General features: G+C 37.2%; 1 protein-coding gene across 1 annotated transcript in view; it reads right to left on the minus strand.

Moving 5' to 3' along the window:
• Positions 1–24,495, minus strand: part of MIPOL1 (mirror-image polydactyly 1) — a 200,622-nt gene that overhangs the window by 79,930 nt on the left and 96,197 nt on the right. The window contains 1 exon segment of the mRNA XM_075753955.1: positions 21,392–21,499. Within this exon segment, the coding sequence (XP_075610070.1) occupies positions 21,392–21,499 (108 nt within the window).

Consider the following 24,495-nt stretch of genomic DNA (forward strand, 5'->3'; position numbering starts at 1 on the left):
TTGATAAGTTAAAAGCCCTTCATGGCTTAATGTCATCACTTTAAATGTAGCATAAAAAGAGCAACAGAGAGAAATGATTGAAGCTCTTCACCATGGCTGTACTACTCTTGATAGATTTAAAATTTGCTGTTCTGCTATCAGATGCAGTATTTTGATATATAAAAGAAAAAAACAAATAAGAAAAAAGTTTATATTGACATTAAAATGTTTGCAATTCCTTAGGCAAAAGGATCTCTTTAAAACACAGTATAAAAATCAAGTTCTTCTGCACCAGCAATACTAGCGAAGTCCTGTCTGATACCGATCTTCACACTCTCTCTCTCTCTCCCTCCCATACTTTCCTCCTACCACCTTTCCTCGTAATAACAACCTCATACTCCTTCCTTTATGTTCTCATAAAGTTAATGGATTCTACCTATACCCTTTATAGCTTTCTACTACAATACCTCCAAGCTCACTCTACTTAACTTTTTTGGTCCATCATTTGGACAGTAGTGATCTCCTGTTGCACAGCTGTCTCCTGCTAAACTGCAATGCCTACTGATAAAGTTCTCCCTGACTTTTCCTGGAGTGGGACATTAGGAGTTTCATGAAAATTGGGAACTGAGTAGAAGAGAGAAACCCTGTTAGGGATCCAACCATTATTCTTCTGTCACATTTAGTTCAAAGTAGCTAAAATTCAGAAGGTGAAAACAAAGACTGCAGAATCATATATCCCTTTTCTTAGGGAAATGAGGCTAAAAAACCTGCTTGATAGATACTTCATACAAAATCCTTTTTCCTTTTTTTTTTTCTTTTCATATTAAAATTAAAGTACATTCTCACACAGTGTTCTCTCGAGAAATAATTTCTAGCCAGAAGAGACTGCGATCTAACGACCACAGAGGGCTTCCAATCACATTGGTACAGAACAAGGAAAGGTCATCAAGAAGGTGAAGACAAGCCACATATTTGCAAACCAGGACATTTTTAAACAGTTGTTTTCCATGGACTGTACGTACAATTGTTGCAAACACAGGCATAAATGTGGAGCATATGTGAACCCCTCCACCTCTTTTCGTTCTTGCTGAGAGTCTGACTGAAAAGTGAAAAAGACAGATGGATTTTTGAGGTTTCGCAGTGAGTGGAAGACCCATAGCTTCTATAAATTAAGTATATATACCAGTAAAAACCTTGCAGGTGGCAACCTCTCTGAGAGGATGAGAGGCAGCAGTTGATGTATCGGGTGGTTAAGAATGCAACTTTCCCAAATCAAATACTGAATGAAGAAACCAAATCCACTGCATAATGTTTACAAATAAGAATTGCTTTACAATTCTCAGATATTGACATATTTTAGAAACAAGCCAAATAAATTGTTTGGCTTCTGTCAGAGTGCACCTTGAATAAGAGCCAGCAAGACAACTCCACGTGGTCCATGTGGAACTAGATGCACTGCCTCCGGACACTTTTACACTCTTCTGAGGATGTGACATCCCCTGGAAACACAGTAAGAGGTGGTGCTGAGGCTAACAAATATGTATCCTACCTTTAAGATGTTTCCTTACCCCGGGATCAGAAAGGCATAAAGTGACTAAAAGCAAGATGATACAAGCAATCTTGCCAGCATGCAGGCCATGACCAAACTGAGGTGAGGGGGAATCCATGGTATTTCAGTTGTAGCAAGATATGCAAGATCTGTGGTGTCAAATGTTGAGTAGGACAGCAACAACGACAACAAGCTGCAGAGACTGTAATTTCTGTATTTGCCCCTTTTTGGCTGTATTTTCTTAAGACAGAAGAGTTCCTTCAATATTGATGTGATTCAAGTAGAGAAACAGGAAAAGTGCAAAGTCCAGTAAATTTAGGAGGGATCCCAAAAACCTGCTTTGCAGACTCCCTACAAATGGCCACACAATCTCTTCTTGAAAGACTAAGTGAAAGTGTTCCCAGGTGAGACACTAGGTATGATGTGTCGGCTTCGGCACCACCCTAACGCCGCTACACAGCCTAGACCAGAGACAGCCGATCTACACCTGGTCTGAGCAACTACATGAACAACTGTATCCATTTGTGTACACATCCCTAAAAGGACAACTGGACTAGAGCTGACAGAATTATACCTTTTCTTAGATATCTGGCTGATTTTGTCTTACATCTGTAACAAATGTGTAAAGACTTAGTGGTATTTCACAGATATTTTAATGCTAAAAATCCCCAAGGGAACAGCTAGAGTGACTTACTAGATGGTCACAAGCACAAACCAAATAAATGTATTTCATAGAGGCAATTCCATTTTTAAGGTCACTCAAGTTTTAACTGCTTAGAAACTGCCATCTTTAATTTTGCTATTATTTAATCATCGCCTTTTACAGGGAGCGGGGAGTAATTTTAAGAGACGTCAAAAAGCAAACAGACAATCAGATTTTTAGAGGTGCTGAGGCAGCTCAAGATAGGTACTTAGTGGGATTCGAAAAACTCTAAGTGGGTTAGATACCTAACAACCATTAAAAGTCTTGAGAGGTAGGCATCCAAACCACTTAGACATATTTTGAATATTAGTGTTCTATTTAGTTCTTTCTTATCAAGATCTCAGCATCGCCTTCAGAAAAAGTTACATTCACAAAGCTTTTTCTTCTCCTTTCATATATAAATGTTATCCAGCTTGCTTTTAAAACACATCCACACCTGGTAATTTAATAAATGTGACAACTTCCCTGTTTTTAAACACATAATTTAATTACTTTTACTGCCCCCTGGAATAAATTTTATGAACTCTTTAGATCTCTTGTGCCGAGGTACTGGCTTATGTCCTTTACTGATATGAAAGAGTACTGCCATGTGGATTTCAGTGATACTGCTGTGCAGATGCTCAGGTGAGGATCTAGCTCACAAGCGCTCTATTCAGATGAAGATCCTCCAGATTTTCTGGCTGAATTGCTCAAAACAGGGGATTTAAACCCCCTCCTATTTTCTGAGCACCTTTCCTTGCAGTCAGTTGATAGCACGCCGTGTGTTCTGCAGAAGGCAGCTTCGTTAGAGCGTGCACCCGTACCGCTTGTCCTACCCCTTGGGAAAGCCGTGGAAAGGTGGCTGCTCTGCTGTGTATCACCAAGGAAGATCATTCTGGTACAATTTCCCAGTTAATCAGAGGTGCCTGGTCTGGAGGGGATTGGCACATTCTCACTTTGCTCTGTCGAGTCATCACATTAGACCAACAGTACTAAAGTAATTGTGCTCCAGCTAGGCTAGGTGTCTTGGTTAAGGGGTTTCATGTTGTTCATCCCCATACACTTTGAATCTGTCTATTAAGCTCACAATTCTAAACAGAAATCTAAGGGAGAAATCACCAGTGCCCCTGTATCAGCACTACATTTTCTTTTGCTTTTTCTTCCTACTTCCAGAAAACAAAGCCTGACCTACACTGAGTGATCCATAAAGAAAAACAAACCTAATTATGAAGCAGACGTATTTTTATAAACAGGAATGTCAGGCACGTCATTTGGAGTAGAACGTGGAAGAGATGTTACATCAATTAAAAAATATGAGAGAAAGCAGCTGAGGTTTTCTTAAAAAGCCAAAAAAGTTTGTAGGATGTGAACAAATTTTAAAGATAATCATAAATAAATTTGGAGCAGTAGTAAAAAAATATGCCTCTATCAGATGAGTATCTTAAATACTGAACCACAAATGATTTTAAAATTTCTAAGCAAGCACTGAAAACATGGGATATCTCAGCTTGTCTCTTTTTTTTTTTTTTTTTTTTTTAAAAGAAAACATTCAATCTCCATTGCCCGGTTTTCAAGAGATGTCTATTTTACACCTAACCTAACTCTATAATCCATTGCAGGACTAAGTATTTATGTGATAAAATGCAAACTAGCACATCACAGAAAGTTAATACACATCAAATACTAGGATTTTTACTCAGAAAAGAGTTGTAAGATGAGTTTCTTTTTTGCAAGGAGGGCAGCAGAGGGAGGGCTGTGCCTGTTTTTTGTTTCTGTTGTTTTTTTTTAATTGGAGTATCGGTACACGTATTTTCAAATATTGGGATGAAATATCACTTTGCAACAAAAATACTGATTTTTGGTTTTATTATTTATCACTAAAAAACCACTACAAACCATCACTAAGTTGATTTTATTTTTGCTAGAAAATAAAATAACAAAGATCCAACTTAGCTTAATAGATTAGGAAAAAAAATACAGGCACTATCTGATAGGCTATAAAAATTTAGAAAGGTTCCAAATGTTTTCAGCTAGGCACAAAAATGTTGTTAATGATTAGCTGCATAACAAGAGATTTATCTCTGTCTTTTTTCCTTTTTTTTTTTTGTGTGTGTGTGCATGTTGCAAAGGCAACACAGCCATACTGCAGGTCTGGCTGTGTAATTCTTAGGCCACTTTCAGGCCGATTGAGAAAAGCTGGAAAGTAAACACAGGTGTTTTAAAACTGGAGCCGCTGTCATGGACAACCACAAACACCCTTAACTCTGATGTGGCAACGCCTCTTTCCCGCCCTCTCTTTTTTTAAAGCATTGCCCAAAAAGAACATGTCAAATGTTTCACCTTTCACCACCTCAAAATAACTTGGAGCTTATAGCATTGTTTGGCAAATCTCGAGCAAAGAGATCATTTTTTCATTCCTTTTCAGATGTAGCCAACTCCAAATCAGTCACATAAAATAGTCATTCTATTTTTAATTATTTTATTTTCAATGTCCACTGGTTTACCTGCAAGCACCATGTTTCATATTGAACATTTCCTTCCTCGCATGTAATTCAGACTCCTTGTTTTCATGATTCAGGTTCAACTAAAAAAGACAGCGAGGGGATTTTGCAATAACTAAACGAGAGATTTAATCCAGTGGATAAGAGGATAAATTAAAAAAACATAACAAAAAAAAAAGCCACAAATCCCCCAAACCAAAAGAATAAACCTTGGGTTTTTGATTATTGTGCAAGAATATGTACAAAACTGAAAAAGTACTCACTTGTGAATTAGCTGTTCCAGGAAGAGCACATCCTGTTTAACAGCCATGAAATACTGACTAGCTAGAGAAAAAGTACGGAAATCAAAAGCAGAACAAATCCCCAGAAATGGGGTAGTCAGTCTTCACTTATGCAGTTGATGTGTGTGGGGGGGAAAAAATAAATTAATAAATTAACAAAAATGAAACAGCTCCCGACAGTTACAATTTACTTCTGAAAAACTAGTAAACTAAACAGAGATGGTTACACTTGCACAGAAACTAACAGCCCCAGCAACACACCTCACCCCCAAATGCAGAACTGGTTCATAATCTAAATATAAAAATCTAGATCCAGCAAAAAATCGTGAAATTTTATATTCAGAGCGGCATGACCCTCACATCTATACGAACAGCGAATGTATTGCAAACATAGAGCGCTGCTGAAACGATAACACATCAAAATCAGGTCTTACTTATTGTAAAGGATGATTTTTCCTGTCAGTCTCAGCCTTCAGATTCCAGAACAATTTTCTTTTTGACGTAGATGCTTACACACCCGGGTTTCAAAAACCAGACACCAGACTTACTGTGTGTCCTGTGCTCCAACTTAAACAAACACAAACGACTTCATAAGATAGACAGCGCTCATGCATACATTTATTTATGTTAAGGCACAAGCGGGATTTTTCTTTTTTCCAGATTTTGTCCGGTGTGGTAAAGAGACAGTATTATTTATCAAAGGATCTGTCTGAACAGCCCTGAGCCTCCTCAGCCCCTATTAACTTCACCGGGCATTCAAAATCATCCACAATTTCACAAAACAGGCCTCCAAGGATGATTTGCAAACCTGAACTTTACATTAAAAATCAGTCATTGTTATTTCTTTGAGGCCATTTTATCTTGGTTTTGACAAAAATGATGAACTATGTCGTATACTTTTATATTAAAAGTCTAACCAATGATACATTTAATTGAATACATTTACTGAATACAGCCAACAGAACATAACTGTAATGAATGTAAAGCATCGAATTTCTGCCATCAGCCAGCGTCACTCATGGCGCTGTGCATTAGCTAGCAAACACTTAAAAGAAATCACACACACAAGCACGCTTATTAACCTACGTATGCTAAGATTGCAACAAAAGCCATAAAGAGCAAGCGTATTCACAATTTCACCTCATTTGTTGCTATTTCTGACCTCTGCATTAAGAACACATGACTTGAAAATCATATACCATTGAGACTATTACACGTAATGGACAAATTAGACTGAACAATATTGTATATAAATTAGCCTGTTCACTGGTTTGCATTAGAAATACTTTTCTGTTAAAATAGGAAGGATTTATGCTTGGCTGTAATACAAAGCAATAGAGTTTAATCTGATCCATTAAAAAAAGTGCACTAGTACACTAATGGAGAAAACCATTAAACATTCTGATAGCAATGATTCAGAGACAGCCAAAAAAAAAAAAATAAAAAAAAAAAAATGGGGGGGGGGAGAGAAAAGCTTGTTGAAGTAACCCTTTTTAAGTGCAAAAATTTCACCCCGTACAAAGACGCAGCAAAACGGTGCTATTTCCCTGCAGATCTGTGAAGTCTTATGTTTTAAGCTAATAAACTGAGTTAGGGGAACTTTATCAAACCACTATCTATCATTAAACAGCAATGATGAATTTCTCTCTCAGTATTACAGTGACCTCCTGGCCAAAAGCTAATTTCTCATTCCTCCAGTCTTTTGTATTCAAAGTTATTAATCACAAAAGGAGCTGATTTTTGAAGCAAGAAACTTGCATCCACATTTTGAGAGATGAAGCATTTTCAGCTGCACCTAAATTCAAGAGAAGTTGTGGACACTCAGCTTTGGGCATTTATTATTTGATGCAGCTCTGACAGCAACTTCTTCTTCTCTGTGTCTTAAAGAAACCGGCAGGAGATACACAGTAAAACTGTAAAAAATACTAATAAGCTTTAACTGTGAAAAATGAGTTTTACTTAATGAAACAAATTGGGAAAGTGATTTTATCTTTTAAGAAATGGGGAAAAAACCCCGTAAACTAAAAACTGATCCCTGAAGTTTTACTCGGATGAATAATTGGTACTCACAGAAGTAGCTTCCTGTGTGAGGCTTACTGGATTAGGCCCCAATTTGTGAAAATGTTTTTTCTGGACTCAGACCTGCTATTCTAAGTTTCAGGCTGGAATGAAGTTTTTATAGTGAAGCTCTTCAGTCCTAAAGATAGGGGTCAGAAGGGAAACAACGCAAGGGTGTGAAATACACTGTTGCTGCTACAACGTCAACTCTGCTTGGTAATTTTTCTCAAATTACCAAAGAAAGGAAATATGAAGTCTGATGTCACTTTCTTCAAATACAAACACATCTCAGCAAGACTGCGAGTCTTTTTCTCCTAAAGAATAACTGAAAAAACAAAAATATGAGAAGCAGACATTCCTTTGTGAGGACAAAGTTAATAAAACATTTTATTTGGGAAGTAGACATGATACAATTGCAGTTTGAAGGTGCAGTTAGCTCTGTTCTAATATTTTAAATTTGACAACACTTGTCAAAAGATGTTAAAAATTGTTTTGTGGTCCAAAAAGTCACTCAGCAAGAATAATTTTTAAGCAGCTTTTCTTTTTGTTTCAGTTAAAATTAAAATCCATGCTGTGTAATCCTTGGAGTCAATCTGTAATTAAGGGGATTTGAAGAGAGACCACGCACCGCATTAATGATAAAATTTAATATCTGTTTTAATACTCTAACATAAGAAAAAAACCCTAAGCAACATACAATAAAGCAATCATCTCCCTATTTTGTGTGAATGCAGCATATATACACCATTACTACGTCTAGCAGCAATGCTGTATTTGATGTTAGCTTTTTGTTTATAGACCAAATGTTTCAGGATTTAGCATCTACAGAGCTTAAAACTGCATCTGCTTGAAAGTTGGCACCCAGAATTAATAGGCTAGATAAACAGATTTTATTTTATCTAGTTTGGAAAACGAGTGTTTTTGTTGTTACTATTGTATAGCAATTCCAAACGGAAGGAGCTATCAGCAGCATTTCCAAGGTTTCACTCTTCCCTCCAGCATTTAAGACAATTACAGCTCAACTCTAAGAAACAGGAGCAGATAACCAATTAAAACCAATTCATTTCATGTGATATGCTTCAATGCTTACAAGTCTAACACAATACAAAAATTGATGATGTTTGTTATGATAAGTCTCTCCTCTAGACTATATGCAAGGAAAAAGTTTGAAATTTGTTGTCTCTTCAAAATGCAGCTAGTTGACACTAAGCAGTGTACTCAAACCACTTACTCAGTTGTTTAACAGTGGAGTAAAGACAGTTCCACTTTTAAACTAGAAACCTGTACTAAATAGTTACATCCTTTCAGAAGATGGGATGAAGGATTAAAGTACCAGGGCAAAGAGGTATTTCCAAAGAACTCAGGAAGAAGCACGGTTCAAGTAGAGGTGCTCTTAATGAGATTTTGGGTGGAAAGGTTTTGAAGTGATACGATGTTTTTCACTGAGAAAGGATAATATATTATTTTAACATGGACAACAAAGATTTATTCCTATTAAAACGTCTTCTGGCCCAAGCTCTTTTGAAAGAACTAGCAAAAAAAATCTATGTATTCTTACTGGATCTCATTGTATCATGTAAGACACCTAGTCCAGGACAACAAATTTGAACAGAATTTCCTCTGATCTCTGAATATTGTTATAACAGCCTAGAGGTCTGTTCAACAGCCTAAAGCTTCACAGATTTGGGACCTAGTCCCATTAAAATTTAAGTGGATGTGGAACTCACAAGCTTCGAGATCAATGCAGAAAGGGTTCATTTTTTCTCAAAATTTAGATCCTATGACAGTAACTATTAATGTCAGCAGAACTGCTCTCCAGCAGTCCCTGCTACGTATGCGGGCAGAATCAGGCCTAATCTGCAAGATTAGCGTCACTGTTTGAAAGCCTGGTCCAAATGATGCTTTTCTAATGTTAAAAGTGGTTTGAATGGTATTAATTTTTTTAAAATAAATTCTCTCGATTTTGTAAAATGTGTGGCCAAGATATTTGTAAAGAAAGAACTCTATGCGCAAGTCACACCACCACCATCTTAATAACCCCTCCAGCATAGCAGGCATTTCTTTAACAAACAAACGAGCATTGAAATAATCGACTGTGATCCACAAGGAAATGGCAAATTTATGAAACTATGTGGGATCTGAATACATCTAGCAAAACTGTGAAAGATGACCTCTGTTCTTCAGTAGAGAATCAAGTCTGGAGATGGAAAATCCAGTATTAGCCAACACAGTTCAGAAAATGAAGTCCCAGAAGGTTTCTTTATATATTGAATCTAACTACAAAATGACATTCGGGTCTTAGAGTTTAATTTTACATTGCAAATTCGGCTGCTTGGCAGCTTAACAAAATCACCAATACACATTAATACCATGTTCAGGCAATGTGATATGCACTTATTTACTATTACATAATAGCATTTGCTACTTCAGCTTCCTATTCAAAGTTTAAAGGCAGTCCTTTTCTAATTTCACCTTTTTATTGCTTTTTCTTTGTAAGATATATTTACCTTAGCACTAAGGAAGGCTGAATTTTGGAAGTCACACCACAGCTGGCTGAATTTTGGAGGCATAAGAAATTGAAGTTTTAATTGCAAATGTATTTTACAGGAGAAATCAGACCTTCTTTGAGTGTTTTCAGTGAATAATTCATTTTTCGTGCAAGTGTAACGAGCAATTTTGATTCAGCTACATGACAGAGCTATGCATGCAGTGTTTCTAAATATGAAGATAAACCTAATATATGTTGAGTTGAAATCCTAATGCATCGATATACTTTTGCTGATGTGAAGCTTACTCTATACCTTTCAAGTCTTCAAATCATAAAAACCAAGGCTATGTATTTCATATGCCAAAATTCTACCTGTGCTTGTGTTAATCAGTAAAAATAATATTAATATACTTTCTGAATAGGTGGTACACCAGTGCGCCTGCACAGGTTTTTTATGGTGAAGGTCTGGAAACTCAGAATTTCTGAATTATCTAATTTACTACTTGACCCCTAACGTATAACTTACTACTCTAAAGTTTACACCTAGAGAAAAGTCCAGTTGCCAGTCTATAAACTCATGAGAAAAACTGTGATCTACTGGAAGACAGGTGAGGAATATTTTCCTTCATAAAGCCCCCTTTCATAGAAGAAAAATAAAAAGATCAAAATAAATCCAAGTCCATTCATTCCTCCTGCTTCAAGCATTCTCCTAATGACCTGTATACTGCTAGGGTAGAAATACACACCTACGGCACACAAGGAGTACATCTCTTCCCCTTAGCAACCTGAATATGTGAACAGCAGAGTCCAATTTTTCCTTTATACCTCTGCGTGGCCACACACATGGAAGTCAAATCAGGATTTTGCTCTTATTTATGGGGAAAAGAAAGGGATTTTCAAAAGCCTCTCGGTGATCTAGGAGCACAAGTGCCCTAACATCAAAAATGCGCCTCTGCACCAGACCAAATAAATAGATGGGAATTAAAAAGGACAGGCAAAATGAGTCCTGACTCCTCTGAGTAAATGATGGCTTAGCACCAAGCTGCGCTTTCTGGGCATGGGCTCTTTTGACTTCATCTCATTCTAAAACCTAAAGTTTCTCACCTGGGAACAGAATTGGAGAGACTTTCAGATTAAAGTAGAAAGATAAATAAGAGCAAACACGTAGCATCTTGAGGCTTCCGAATCAAGGCTAGTCTGCAGCCTTACAGCCTTACTAAGACCTAATGTTTCAGTGTCGTCCTTTGCCATCTGTCCCCCTTCTACTCTGAACCATACTTCATACAATCAGTTGCATGCAAAATGCTAGGAAAGGGTTCTCTAATTATGAACGGAAATTTGGATAAACTTAAACATACTAAGACCAAAGACTCCTTTTTAGTAAATACCTAAAATTCTGAAATATTTATATTGATCCTTTGTCCTGTTCCTGGTTTCCTCTACCCAAGATCTAAAGTAGATTCTATCAATTCTGAGAGGTGTTTCAGATAAGGAGGTCATGGATGGGTCAGAGCAAGACCTTTGCTATTTAATGACCCTGTAGCTTGCCTTTTGCACAAGAGCTTAGGTTACTACCTTTTATACATTTTATTGTAGGCCAAATAACTGACATGGCATCATGCACTCAGACTCAAGATTTTGTTTACAGTTGCTGCTCAAACAAAAGAGGATCATTTTCTTGTGCAGCATAAAAAAAGGTGTACAGTAAGACACTGAAAAAATGATTGAAAGTTAAGATTTACCACGCTTTCCTTCTGCATGTATGAATAACAAATTTCATAAGCTGAAAGAAAAAAAAAAAAGAAATAAAAACCCCAAAACATTCATTCATGAAATCTGATATCTTGTCTCCAGCATCATTTAATACTCGATACCTCTGAGAAAGGAAAAAATTAACTTGGCTAAATATTTTTGGTACTTCCTTTGTTTTATTATGGTATTATGCTGATAGATACTTTGAAAACTATGCCAGTGAAGATTAGGGACAATATTGCTAATAGAAACTAATGCTAAGAGCTTCTTTAAACATTGCAGAAAATAGTTACTCTTTTAGGTACATGATGGCTTCAGATTTAGAATCTCTTAACTAAGTTTGGAAATATGTTTTACAGTATCAGAAAGTGGCAAGTGAGGGAGGGAGTCCTAGTTTTCTTATAGTAAGTCTGATAGATTAGGATTCATGATTGTTTTACAATTAGATTAACATATGCCCTTCGTTCCTGATCCATGTAATCCTGAAATGAAGTTCCATACTAGTAGGAAAGTAAAAGAATTTTTTTTTTATTAGCTGTTTGAAGTGCAGCAATATGACACCTCCTCAGACATTACCAAGGTTCATAGTAGTACTTCTATTAACAGGTTATTGGGCAGAAGGAAGGAAAAAATGAACCCATGACTGGGGTGATAAACTACATCACTGGAGATGGCAACGAAGCTTAGCATTACAGTTAAATAGAGGTTTTGTATTTATAAGAACTCATCTTTCCATATAAGTAGCTTTTCTAACATGATTGTGGTTTTTACAGTATGTTTTGCTTACATATCAAATTCTGTGATTCTCATTTACAACATATGAATGAATTTCAGTGTATTTTAGAACACATTAATTTTTTATCATTGGTTTAAAGCATGGATGTCACCTCTATGAAGATAAGGAGTGAAACAGCAGGTAGCAGACAGCTTTCTATCTGGCCAGAGGATGCCTGCATAGTTTGAGCCATTTTCTACAACTTCAGAAGTGTTGTCTATTTTTCAGTATATGTATTTCTAGAATACATATATCTGAAATCTGCCCCAGGCCCATAAACCATTCCAGTTTCGAGGTCCTTTAACAAAGTTTAGATAAAAAAATAAAAATGGTGCAGAACATTTAGAATTGAAACAAAGTGTCCTGGAAACTAGAAGGCCAAGTGGCAGTGTCATGGAACAAGGAAGAAACTTACAGGAAGTCACCCAGATGGCTATCATATGAATCAACCACACAAAGGGGAATCTATCCTGTTAGAAGGAAAAACAGGTGCATGAAAGTGCAAAGTATTTGTAGAATGCTCATTTTTTTTTAATATAATATGTGCAGATGCACAATTACAGAACGGCTAAATGAAAAACATGGATGAGAGGGCCTTGTCGACCGAAAGTTCATGGTCACAGAAGCCTATTACCATGAAAGAGATAATTCTTTGCATACCAAAAGTGATGATGTGGAAGCAGCCTAGATGACTGTGAGAATGATAATCCAGATCTAGAATAACCTGAAACCAAAATATCGCATTCCAAGAACCTTCTGCTAATCAGAAGTAGTAACACTGACTGACCTCATGGGAACACAATTTCCATCTATGAAATGGAAACCAAAAAATAAAAGTCTTAGTCAAACGGTTTGAATGACCACATCCCCAATGACAAAGGGACGTTTAAATACATACAAACAGTTTGTTGATGTTTAAGATTGTCAAGAGTAACCTGGTGCCAAGAGAGATTTGAAGGCTGTCAAATAAAAAGCAATGGACCTCCGCAGAATTTTTAGGGGAGCAGATGAAAGCTGACATCAAACAGAAAGTAGGAATGAGTAATGAATTCCTGAATGCTTAGAACTGAATCAAAGTTCAATAAATATATCTGCTTCAGTTAAAAGACTTTCATCATCTCTTAAAAGGAGAGAAGGAAGACTTACACTGCTCCAGCAAGGTGAACAAACTCTTTTAGCCAAGACGCTGTTTGTTCTGTCTATCAAGACACATTCAGTGCCATTCTCATGCAGCTGTTTACAGGCAATATGAAGCGTGCTAAAATTCCTTAAGATATACAGTGCTCTAGACAAGCATAATTAATTAGACAGATACTACTCTTCTCAGGATCATTTTCAGGACAAATGTTGTTCTGCCAATAAATGTTCACTCTCATCCATGTATTACTTTGCTTTGAAATGATTCTGAAAGACTTGAGGTCTTGGTAAGTAAGAAACACCACTGCTTGGTCTTCTTTCATTTGAACAGAGTCCAAGAAATCCTGAGTAGGTGCTGTGCAGAGAACACTGTGCACACAGGGCTGCCATGCCGGACAGCGCTGCCAGGGAAAGGACAGCCCTACAGATAGGGGAAGGTGGCATGGCCAGTGCAGCCGAGGAAGTAAAGACGAGAACTTGGGTACATCTATTTCTTCCTTCAATCTGAAAACAACCCAGCGCTTGAATGAGTTCAAAATTGTGTCCCGCAGTGATGTCTTAGTGAACCAAGAACAGTACACATGGCCCTGACGCCTATCCACATAGTCGTTTACCGACATCACAAGCTGACCACTGAAAATCATGCAAGTTCTAATGTTACCAAACATCATTTCTCTTCAGCTCCCAGGCAGATGTTTCATATAAATCAGATGTATCAGACTCTGGGAGCCTGGGTTTCTAAAGGGACTCTGGACAACTTCACTCTCAGTGAAGGGCAAGTGTCTCATCTCATAATTTATTTCTCATGTTTTCCATCAGGGGAAAACATTGTATTATTTGCTTATGGTACATTTAAGCAATTATCTTACCTTCATCTCCCTATACAAATTAAGATATTTTTAGTCAATGAATACAAATGTCTATCAGCGCTAAAACATTAATTACCAGATGGGAGGAGACTGTCACTAAGAATGTAGTTGCCACTCATTAACAACTCTTCTGTCAAGATCTACATAACTAAATAAAGCCTACCAGCCCAGATGGCTACAAAAGCAATGAACAAAACTGGTCACTGCAAGTGACACTAGCAGATCAAATTTCTGAACTTAGCTTTTGGACTCATGGTCAAATACATGTGCTAAATTAGTCACTTCCTGCCTACAGCGGCTACACGTAAGCAAACTGTTACACTCCTAAATATATGACAGCAGATGAAGGAGAAATCCCTGGCTGAGGATCCCCGGACCCGAGCTGACCAAAGGACCAGGTTATGACATCTGGCTCAAAGGAACAATTGGGTCCAAGGAAACTTCAAATGACTGCTTTAAAGACCATTCGACCAGTGCTCACGTTTTTTCCACCGGGACTGAGGGGGAATGTTGGTCACTGTAGGATTATATGAATTATTTTCTCCCTCTCCATACATACAGACAACTGGGAGGGTCGTCAGAAGTCTGCAGCAATAGCTTTTGGACACAATGCAGAAAATTAATATTGAAGTGGAACATGGACAAATTTATTTCTGCAGGAGTTGTACACAGCCTCATTTTAGTGTTCGTTTATGGCACAATGCACCAGCTTACACTGATATCCTCTGAGGTATACAGTACTATTTAATAACACCAGCCATAAAGTGACTAATCATGTTTCTAGCATGGGTAAGGGCTTGAACAGAGTTGGGTCTGACCTTAGTGGCACCCTTTCAGACCTTGTGATTAAGCGTTTTTGGGTGCAGCACAAGCAAAGGCTCTGTTCAATGCAATTAAGATTGCAGCTGTATCTACTCTGTCTGATAAAGCGTCTAAGAAGAAAACAGAAGAAAAACGTCTGTGCATTCGTATCCACATCCAGATTGTTAGCAGCATATTTCAAGTTTTACTAGGTCTTTTTATTTTCACCTCCACTATGTGCTTAAAAACAGTTCAAGCATTCAAACCTCAGCAAACTTCCACTCTAAAAATTAATAGTGATCTCATGTGCTTTATAACAAATTTGTCTCACGTTGCCCAGGTATTTAAATGAGGGCACACACTGCTTTAGGGTAGCTACTGGAGAGTGAAATGAACTTGTGGCTTTCTACAACCTGAACTGGACAACTCTTCTGAAAACAGAAGTGAAAGGGCACCCTTAAGAGAAGAAACTGAACTACTGAAACAGCTCTTGCACAAAGTTAGAGATTGCAGCTTACTTTGATAAATCCTCTAGCATTTTATCCGTGTGTAAGTTATTGGAAGAATAGCATGAAGAACCTTTCAGGATTAGTTGTAACAACATATTATTTGCTGGAGATAACCTCCAAGAAGCCTGTTAACTATTCCCATTGCTCCTGAAAGGTTCCTGTAGTTTCAGAAAAATAGATACAGATTGTATGTAAATGCAAGGGCACAGTGTATCTCCTCACACTGAGCAGCAGATCTGCAATCTACTTCTCCTCCCCTTCTATTTCCAATATGAAGCTGGCATGTCAGCCTTCAAACATACCCTTCATTTGCAAATGTGACAGCAGTCCCTTTTATAGGTAGCAGCAGAGGACATCCAAAATGAAAAGCATGACTGCTTTAGGGTTAACTCCACAGAGTGAGCTCTCCAGCTGAGCTTTGACAGGTTGATATTCTGTTAGATACAGAGGGATCAATGCACACTGGCCAGAAGAATCCATAGCAAAATCTGAGAGAAATGGGTGGATTGTCCAACATATGAATACTGCTGAGGTGCTTCATTGAAAAAACCCCAACCACTCTGAGGTAAGCACAATATTTTAAAGCATTTTCTACCAAAGAAGTAGATCAATAGCAAGTTTTAAACTGTTTGCAGAGTAATGTCTAATGAGGTTGTAGCTAGAAACTGGAGAAAGCTGTGACACCCACCTCAGCAGTGGATAACATAGCTATTCATCTGTTAGCTACAACATATTGGTAATCAGCAGCCAGTTGCTATCACACAGCACTGCAGTTAACAACAGTGCAACAGCCAAAATAGCTGAAGTTGGCAGAGTGATGTTCTGGATGTGGCTGGGCCTTGCCATGTTCAAAACTTACATTCTAGGTTTCTAATAAATCAGCCTCCTCTCTGTTGCCTCACATAAAATGATGATGAAAGCATTGAAGGCTTTTCTCTAAGAGTTTTCTAGGATGCAATTAATAACTATAATAAAATGCAAAAATTGTATGCTGAACTGGAATTTGAATAGATGAGATTGGAACCTCTCAGTTTCCCACCACTGGTTCAAGCAAGTGTCCCTGGATTAGAGAGCATTTCAAAAGCATGTGGCCCTGTCAGAAACAAATCAGAGGCTTTATAGCCATAAACCAGCTCTAAACTCATTTAAATGAAGTTGTGAAACTTCAGCTCTGAAGCTCTAAACATAAAACCATTGTTAGAATTACTTAGTTTTTGCAGATAAGGGACACAGTTACTATCTTCTGAAAGAAGCACCTTATTCCATAGTCAATATTATAGGCCTAAATAGCAAGAATATTCCAGTTTTTCAACAGTAGCAAACATTTTAAACTTCATGTTAAAGCTTTTCTTTTTTTTTTTTTAAGTTCTTATGACATCAGATTCTCCCAGGATTGTGCTCTTCATGGATGATGCGCTGACTAGTCAGCTGGATTTGTTTTTGCAGCTGACATGGTGGATTTCCTGCCCTTGATACAATTGTTATGTGTCAGCAGAAAGCAGATGACATCAGCTACAATTGCTTTATGACACTACTGTAGATGAATTTCTGAGAACAACTTCAGGTTACTTTCTTGCCTCTGACTCTAAATTTATGATATTCTTAAAAAAATCATGGAAGCATGTAGGATGAATTCTACAGAAAATCACAACTAAAAAGATTGATTAGTCAGAAAAAAAATAACAAAACAAGCCAATCATAACCAAAGATGAACATCTTAACAGGTCTGAAGGAGATTAATAACTTTTACAAGTTCTAATGACATCATACTTGGATGGAGTAAACTCATTTAGTCACTAAAGGACATCTGATTTGTGTATGACCATGAAGCAGCCCTCCTTTTCTATCTTGAGAGTTTGGCTTGGAAGTAAAATTAGTATGTCTCTTTGGTTTTTAATAGCAGCTTTAAGAAGAATGCACCACTTAATTAAAATTATAAAATAAATCAGGCCTGTGGAAAAAAAAAAGTCACCTATCCCTCTGTTTTATTTAAATCCAGTTAAACATTTTCCATGAATTTTCAAATTGAGTGATTTGTTTCACAAGACTTCCTATTCTTCTTCAACTGAGTAAAGAGGACATTCACACTGGCAAAATCTTGACTTTTCTTTAGGAAAATGTATTACTTAAAAATCTGCATTTCAAAATGACACATTAAAAAGCTAACAACAATAAAATGATCCACAACAATATTTGAATACTAATGAAAAAATAGCAATTCTTCAACTTTTCTATGTTTAATTGAATCAGCTATTTCAGTGTATTGTGGGAATAAATTTATCAGAATCAATAGAGACCAAATGTTAATTATGAAGGCCAAGCACAAATGAATAATCTTACGTATAGACCCTGACACATTGGAACTGCAAAGCACTCTGCAGATCTTATTTTATGAAAATGTACTAAGAGCGCAAATGTATAGGCCCTTAGGAAGCAATTATCCCTAAAAGATTTAGCTATAATTCAATCTGAAATATTATAAGAGATTTTTTAAAAACGGTTTCACAAAGAGGAGGATTATTTTACTTTAACTATGGAAATAGGGAGCCACATGCTTCTCTGAATGACCTCTGTGCAGTTGTGGGCATTGCCTGCAGGGAAGATTTGAAATTGGCCTTTTCGTTCAATTAATAGAATCCCCTGTGACCAGTAAGGGTATTACAAAAATTAGGAGTACCAGTTTGGCTTTGTGGGATTGAACGGCCCATGTCACTATAAGGAATGTTCTGTGCAATAAATACATTAAACATGGAAATTTAAAATCACGTACTACCAATATGTGTGACAGAGATTAGTTAAGAAGAGCTATCTTGCCAAAGACATGCAGATGTTATATTGCACAATAAGATGAAATGGCACGGTATAGGTCTATACAACATGCCTTAGGTGTGATAGGTTTAATTTGTCACATGATCCTCAGGTGTGACATGAGATCTAAATGTATAAAAACAAAAGCATGCAAGAGTGCTTACAGTATCTTTGTGATTTCCAGATCCTGGATCTGGCCAATTTACTGCCACCACACCTCTCCCACAGTAATAATCTGTCTCTCTGCTGCTTTGCCTCACTCAGGACTCCACGGGCGGTGACTGCCTCAAAGAAGGGGGCAGTAGCCCCGTCAGCTAATATGACTAAAAATAAAGCTGAAAGCTTGCTGCATACCTTACCTGTTAGACCACACTATCAGTGTAATGAAATGGGTTTCCTGTGGATTGGTCTTACACCTTTTTCCTTCTGAGCAACTCACCATTGTGAGATGATTTTAAAAAGTAAGAAAAACCTAATGCCCGTTGGGTTTTGCTGTTAAGTGTATTTCAGGACCCCACAGAGGTAACAATCTCATCTTTTATCACACACTTTTATGCTATCCTTAATCTAGCTGATCTCGATTACTGTATTATTATCCAGTGAAGATTGCACCACATCTGATGTTTACACTTCCATTACGCTCTGAAGAAAATCTAAAGCAAATCAAATTCCTCATCTGCCACCTATCACCAGAATACATCTTTTGCCAAACTGAATCAAACAACATTAATTAAGTTTAAAAGAGTAGTGAAAAGATTTAACCCCCACCTCCCCAATCCCCAAACTTTCTTAACAGAAACTGTCCTGGATAGACATCGAAGGAATACCTGGACTCCTTCTGTGGGACAGGTGTTTACAACTGAATTAATAGTACGTAGCACAGTTCCCAGTTTGCATGTGGAGTTCTCTGGATCATGGTGAAAATAAAAATAGTTGCATTGATATTTAACCCTGCCCCACCGAGACAAACGGCCTGCCCTATTTCTCTGAAAACAGTCAGATGACCAGAGGGTGATCTGCAGTGGAGAGGAGACAGCAGGGGATTCTTGGGTCTGTACCCACACTCTGCGTGTCGCACTTACAATAAGTTATGTGAGAGGCCGGAGGCGGCAGCTAGGAACAAGAGGGTTTCACAGGGAGGTGCGTGCCGAGACCCCAGGGAGCGTTGCGTTACCTGTCAGGGGGCTCCGGCTGGGTATTTCTGCGTCGGTGAGCTCTGGCGCTGAGGGCAGCAGGAGCACCTGGCCAGCCGCAGCCAGGCCCGGAGCTCCGGTCAGTCCCCTTTCCAAAGGAGTCGCTGGCATGACTTTCATCCCCACCAGCCAGTCCGTATTTTCTAGGCTGTAGCTACACTAAAAACGGATAATGAGCTTTTCATTTACATGGGTGCTTAGGTCAGGATGAGTGTTCATATGCTCTGTATCAAAGCTAACTACTATTGCCAGTATTTCATGTGGGCATTTTAAAATTTTCAAGGCCAAGAATTCAACTTGACCCATCAACCTTTTAAAAAGTATTCCGATGGACCTGTCCTCCCTGTAGGCAACAGTAATATGAACTGAGACAAACTCTACAGAGGTACAATAGTGAAAAAAGTTCAACTTTACCAAAAATTGAAAAGCGTTCCTTTTTTCCTCCCCAGACTCTCATCTCTAAAAGACCACAACCAATTAACTTCTAACTTTGAAAAATCAAAAAATGCCTGTGACAGCCAGAAATTAAATTCTTTAAAGATCAGGTGCTGGGAGAGCAATATCAGGCTTAGAATGAAATCCTAGTAACACTCTGAACTATTAAGTCACTTCTTGCTCTGAAAATATAATTATTCTGTAAGCATTATGTCAGGCAATATTAAATGTAAAAAGTGTAGTTCCAATAAAACATTGCTGTTTTCTAACAGAAAGACTCTGTCCATAATATTTTCAATGACACAGAAAAAAAAAAGTCAGCCCACAATTAATGAAAAACAATACTACGTTCAAGAAGTAGCATGCTCGGCAAGCACTAACTTTTAGTGATACCAGGCTCAAAACAATACTATTACTGGGGTCAGAAACAGCCCTGAATGTTTACAATCTCTATTTCTAGTCATCTGAGGATGGATTGCTTTAGTATTTCACACCTGATTTTGTAATATTCATCATAGATTCTGATGGCAATTATAAACCCATGGAACATACAGCATTTGTGTGGCGCACAGTCTCCCTCCGTTTATTCATTATAATTTTTTAAAATTTTTTTATTTTTTTTTTTTTACTGAGAAATGTCAAACTACACAAGGATTTACCTTAATTCCTACACTTTGCATCGGTCAAGTTATTGCAAGAATAATAACGTTTCCCAAATAGAAAAAAAAAAATGAAAAAGGAGGCAGAGGAAAATCTGCCTATAAATGAGACACGTTTGGATCTTATTGCCTAAATCAAACACAGTTTTAAAATGACAACACAGTATCAACAGAGTAACTTCCATATTTATATTGTCTCTCCACTACCCATAAAAGAGATTTTAAAGAATATAGTGGTTGAATAGCTGCACACGATGCTTGCACTTCTTACCTGGCATAGTCTCTTACTCTGGCTAGCGGTGAGATTGCTGGTTATGTAGCTATCAATTCCACTGATGTTACAATTTCCCTTTCTCAAAGCAGCAATAACCTGTCACTTTACACTGTCCTTTCTCTGACCCTCTCCTGCCTGTCTGCTCATTTTTATTCTTATTGACAAGACTTATTATTCCTCCTCCCAATTCCAACTAGCTACCCTTTTGCAAATAGTAGTATCAACTATGTGGTCACTAGTAGTATAGGTCAACAATGTTATTAATATAGCACACACTGCTGGGAGCAGATCAAACAGCCATGCTTTAAAATATTAGTTTTGCAAAGGTGCCGTGAGGCAAATAGTTGCAGTTTTCTGCACGTTATAAAATGTAATATTGCAAGGATCGACCCCAAGAATTTAGCGTTCATTACCAGCTCAATAATTTGGAGGATATGTTATTTCTTTTCTTGTTGTGTTCATACACAAAATAAAATAAAACCATAGCAGAAGGGTGCTGTATCTGTGTTTAAAGAAGGGGTTGTTGGCAAACACCATAGCTCACTTCTGCCGAAATGTACACAACTGATATATGCAGCCCAGAAAGCTGGCACCAGGGGCTTACAACCTTAATTTGCCTGCAAGAAGAAATGGAGATTTACCTTCAGAGCACGTTCTTGATTGTTTTCAGCAGTCAGATGTCTCGTGTTGTTTGCTGAAGTCTGGTTCTGCTCTTTCAGATGATGAAGCTCCTGCTCCAGCCGTTTGCACTGCAACGAGGAAAGAATTCCATTAAGTAGAGGAGTGTGGGCATATTTTTTTCAACAAGCCAAATGAATTAACGTAAATAACTCCCATCACCATTTCTGCAGTAGAGAAAACATCAGACAAAAGCAAGTTACAATCCCAGATCAGTACCAGAGCTATGTTTTTCAAATGCGCTTCATTATTCAGTTTCTTCCTGGTCCAATTGTATGCCAAAAAAAGCTAAGTTCAGTATCATCAGATAAAGACATTTTGCAGAATGTTTTAAAAAGTCTTAAAAATTACAAAGATGTCAGGTTGAAATTCTGCTCCTAGTTATGCCAATATAACAATGTATTTTGCCTTTTGTATATTAAGCGGATATAAAGGAAGCAATATGTGCTTTTAGAAAAGCAAGCAAATTAAAGACTCTCCTTCCAAACCCAGGACCCAGCCTTTTATTAGAAAATATACATGTAATTTTTTTATATTTGTATTTTTCACGCTAAGAGATTACTTTAAATCCCAAACACATACCACATCTTGAAAGAAAAGAAGCTTTAAGATTGTTTTGTTTAAATATTTAACTTAATGACAAAGAACGAAAAATTTAACGTTTGCTACTGTGTGCATACACATGCATACTTACTGCTGTCAGCCAAACATCTCTTTTAAAGATTAAAGATCTGCAAACTATGAGCTAAATTATATTTCATTGTTTTTTATGGTAGCCATATGAGGTCTTGCCCAGTTATCTTGGTTTGAAAGAGTAATTAGTTGTCAGATGACAGTTTATTGTCTTATGAAATAAAATCTGTTTTACCAAAAAAAAAAAAAAAGGCAAAACAAAACAGACAAAGTACCAGGAAGACGTAGGGGAACAACTGTTAGAACTAGGGAAAACCACAATATTAACAGGAACATTTTAAAACAGTACATTACAAGGAAGTAGTTTGGCTGTCACCACCAAAACTGATAGACTCTGTTGGAATAAAAGACAATTAATTGATAAAAAGTATTTTGATAAATACTTTCACACTAGTAAGAAAGGAACGCGAATCATGATATACTGCCCATGTGAGCATTGCTGTCTCAAATGAAAGACCTGGAAACATCAGTGAGTTGTGCTATCTTAGTGACTGTGGGAGAGACAGAACTGAGCTTCCCATCAAGTGTATACAGCCTGTTCCTGAGCAATTCAGCATATAGGACAATTAAATGCGGCTCATATCAACTCTAAAAAAAGAAAAACTGTGAAACAGAGCGCTGTAGGACTGCAAAAATTATAACTGAGGTCTAAGTAAAATAAGGAGTACTACAGGATCTCAAGGCAGAAATTTTAAAGACACACCACCACATACACTTTTTAAACACAAAGTCAGTCCTTAACAATGTCCTGCACATCAGGTATCCAGCATAGTATATAAACCAGAATGATTTAATCCTATATCTGCATAAGTTTTAAATAATTGTAGGTGTCCGACAGTTCTATTAAAAAAATTCCATTCATATATCCGTCGTTGTATTTGATTACTTCTGGTAGAAATCTGGGCTGATTTCTAAAGGATTATTTATTTTAAAGGCAGCAAATCTCTCTGGCCTAGTGCATTCTCTCAGTGTCTCTTGTAAAGTTCCTTAATGCACAGTTTCATTTTTATTGCAAGAAAAAGAGAAAAAGACACTTTCCCATGAAACAGGGAAATACATAAAAAATATTATGATACATTTGATTGCAAATATTTTACAGACTTAAGACATTTAATGTCTCTGTTTATTTCACACATGATATCACAAATCACAGAATCACAGCTGTAATTCTTTTTCCCTGTCCAGCATGAAAATTATGTGTCTGCAGACAGGAAGGTGCTAATAAAAGTAATGAAGAACTAAACCCAGATTATGCAGGTTTTTTTCTCTAGCAGCTTTTTTTCTCTAGCATACATGACCTAAACACCATTTAAAAAAATAAAATGAATCTACTACTTCAGGCATTATCATGACACTTTACACATTACATCATGTAATATTAGCAGGCCTCTCACTTTTCGGTTTTGCCAAACATCTTCTTCACAACAGTGCTTTGGAATTCCCAATTTGACAACAGCACAGGTTTCTTACAGTAAATATTATTAAAAAGGCCAAAATCTCAATCTACCTTTAAAACATGAATTTGTATTCATGCTATTCTCTTGACTCCTAAAGAGAAGTGAAAATACGCTAAGAGCAAACCTAGCTACAGGACTGTATCGAAACAGATCTTGATGTACGGGGCAGGCTGCACAACTAAGGGCATGGGTGCAATCTTATTCTACTCTCCACTTCACTCCTGTGAAGACAGGACAGTGAGATATACAGCAGCAGCGGGACTCCAGCATCACGCAGCATATAGAGCACGTGCGATAAAGATGCCACACAAGTAACATAAAATGGATGGATCTCTCTGTCAAGTCAGCCTTGACAAGATTACACTTACATCAATCTTGGTAGCATTTTGTAAGTCATCTTTAATTTCATTTCCACTAAGAATGTTGATATCTGGAAAAAATGGGCATATTCAATCCGCATACTGCTTGAATCCATTTTGAGGGTCTCATTGAAAGAAACAGTGATCTAATTTGACCTTTGCACATAAGTGTCTTAATGTGTTGGAAACAATGTATTAACAGAAAATGTTCTGAAATATCAATCAAGATGTATTTATTCCTGGCTGTCTAGGAAGTAAAATCTTTAATTATTTGGTTTGTGAAAGTATTATAATAATACTCTTAAATGGCAACATTGTGTATGTCTTACTAAATTTTATACTCTGCAACACTTTAATACCTGAACTACTTTTAAAACATTACAATAGTATGCTAAAAGCAAGCACTCTTTTTCACAAGAACAACAGCATATGAAACATCTGTGTAATCTTGCTGTAAAGAAAAGTTTTAAAAATAGAATTTAAAACAATGCAGCCCTTCTATTCATTTGAGTCAACATTTTTTGAATTTTGTGTCATTGGTTGCTAGCAAGGTCCAGT

This window comes from Balearica regulorum, chromosome 5 (assembly GCF_011004875.1).
Source record: "Balearica regulorum gibbericeps isolate bBalReg1 chromosome 5, bBalReg1.pri, whole genome shotgun sequence".
NCBI lineage: Eukaryota > Metazoa > Chordata > Aves > Gruiformes > Gruidae > Balearica > Balearica regulorum.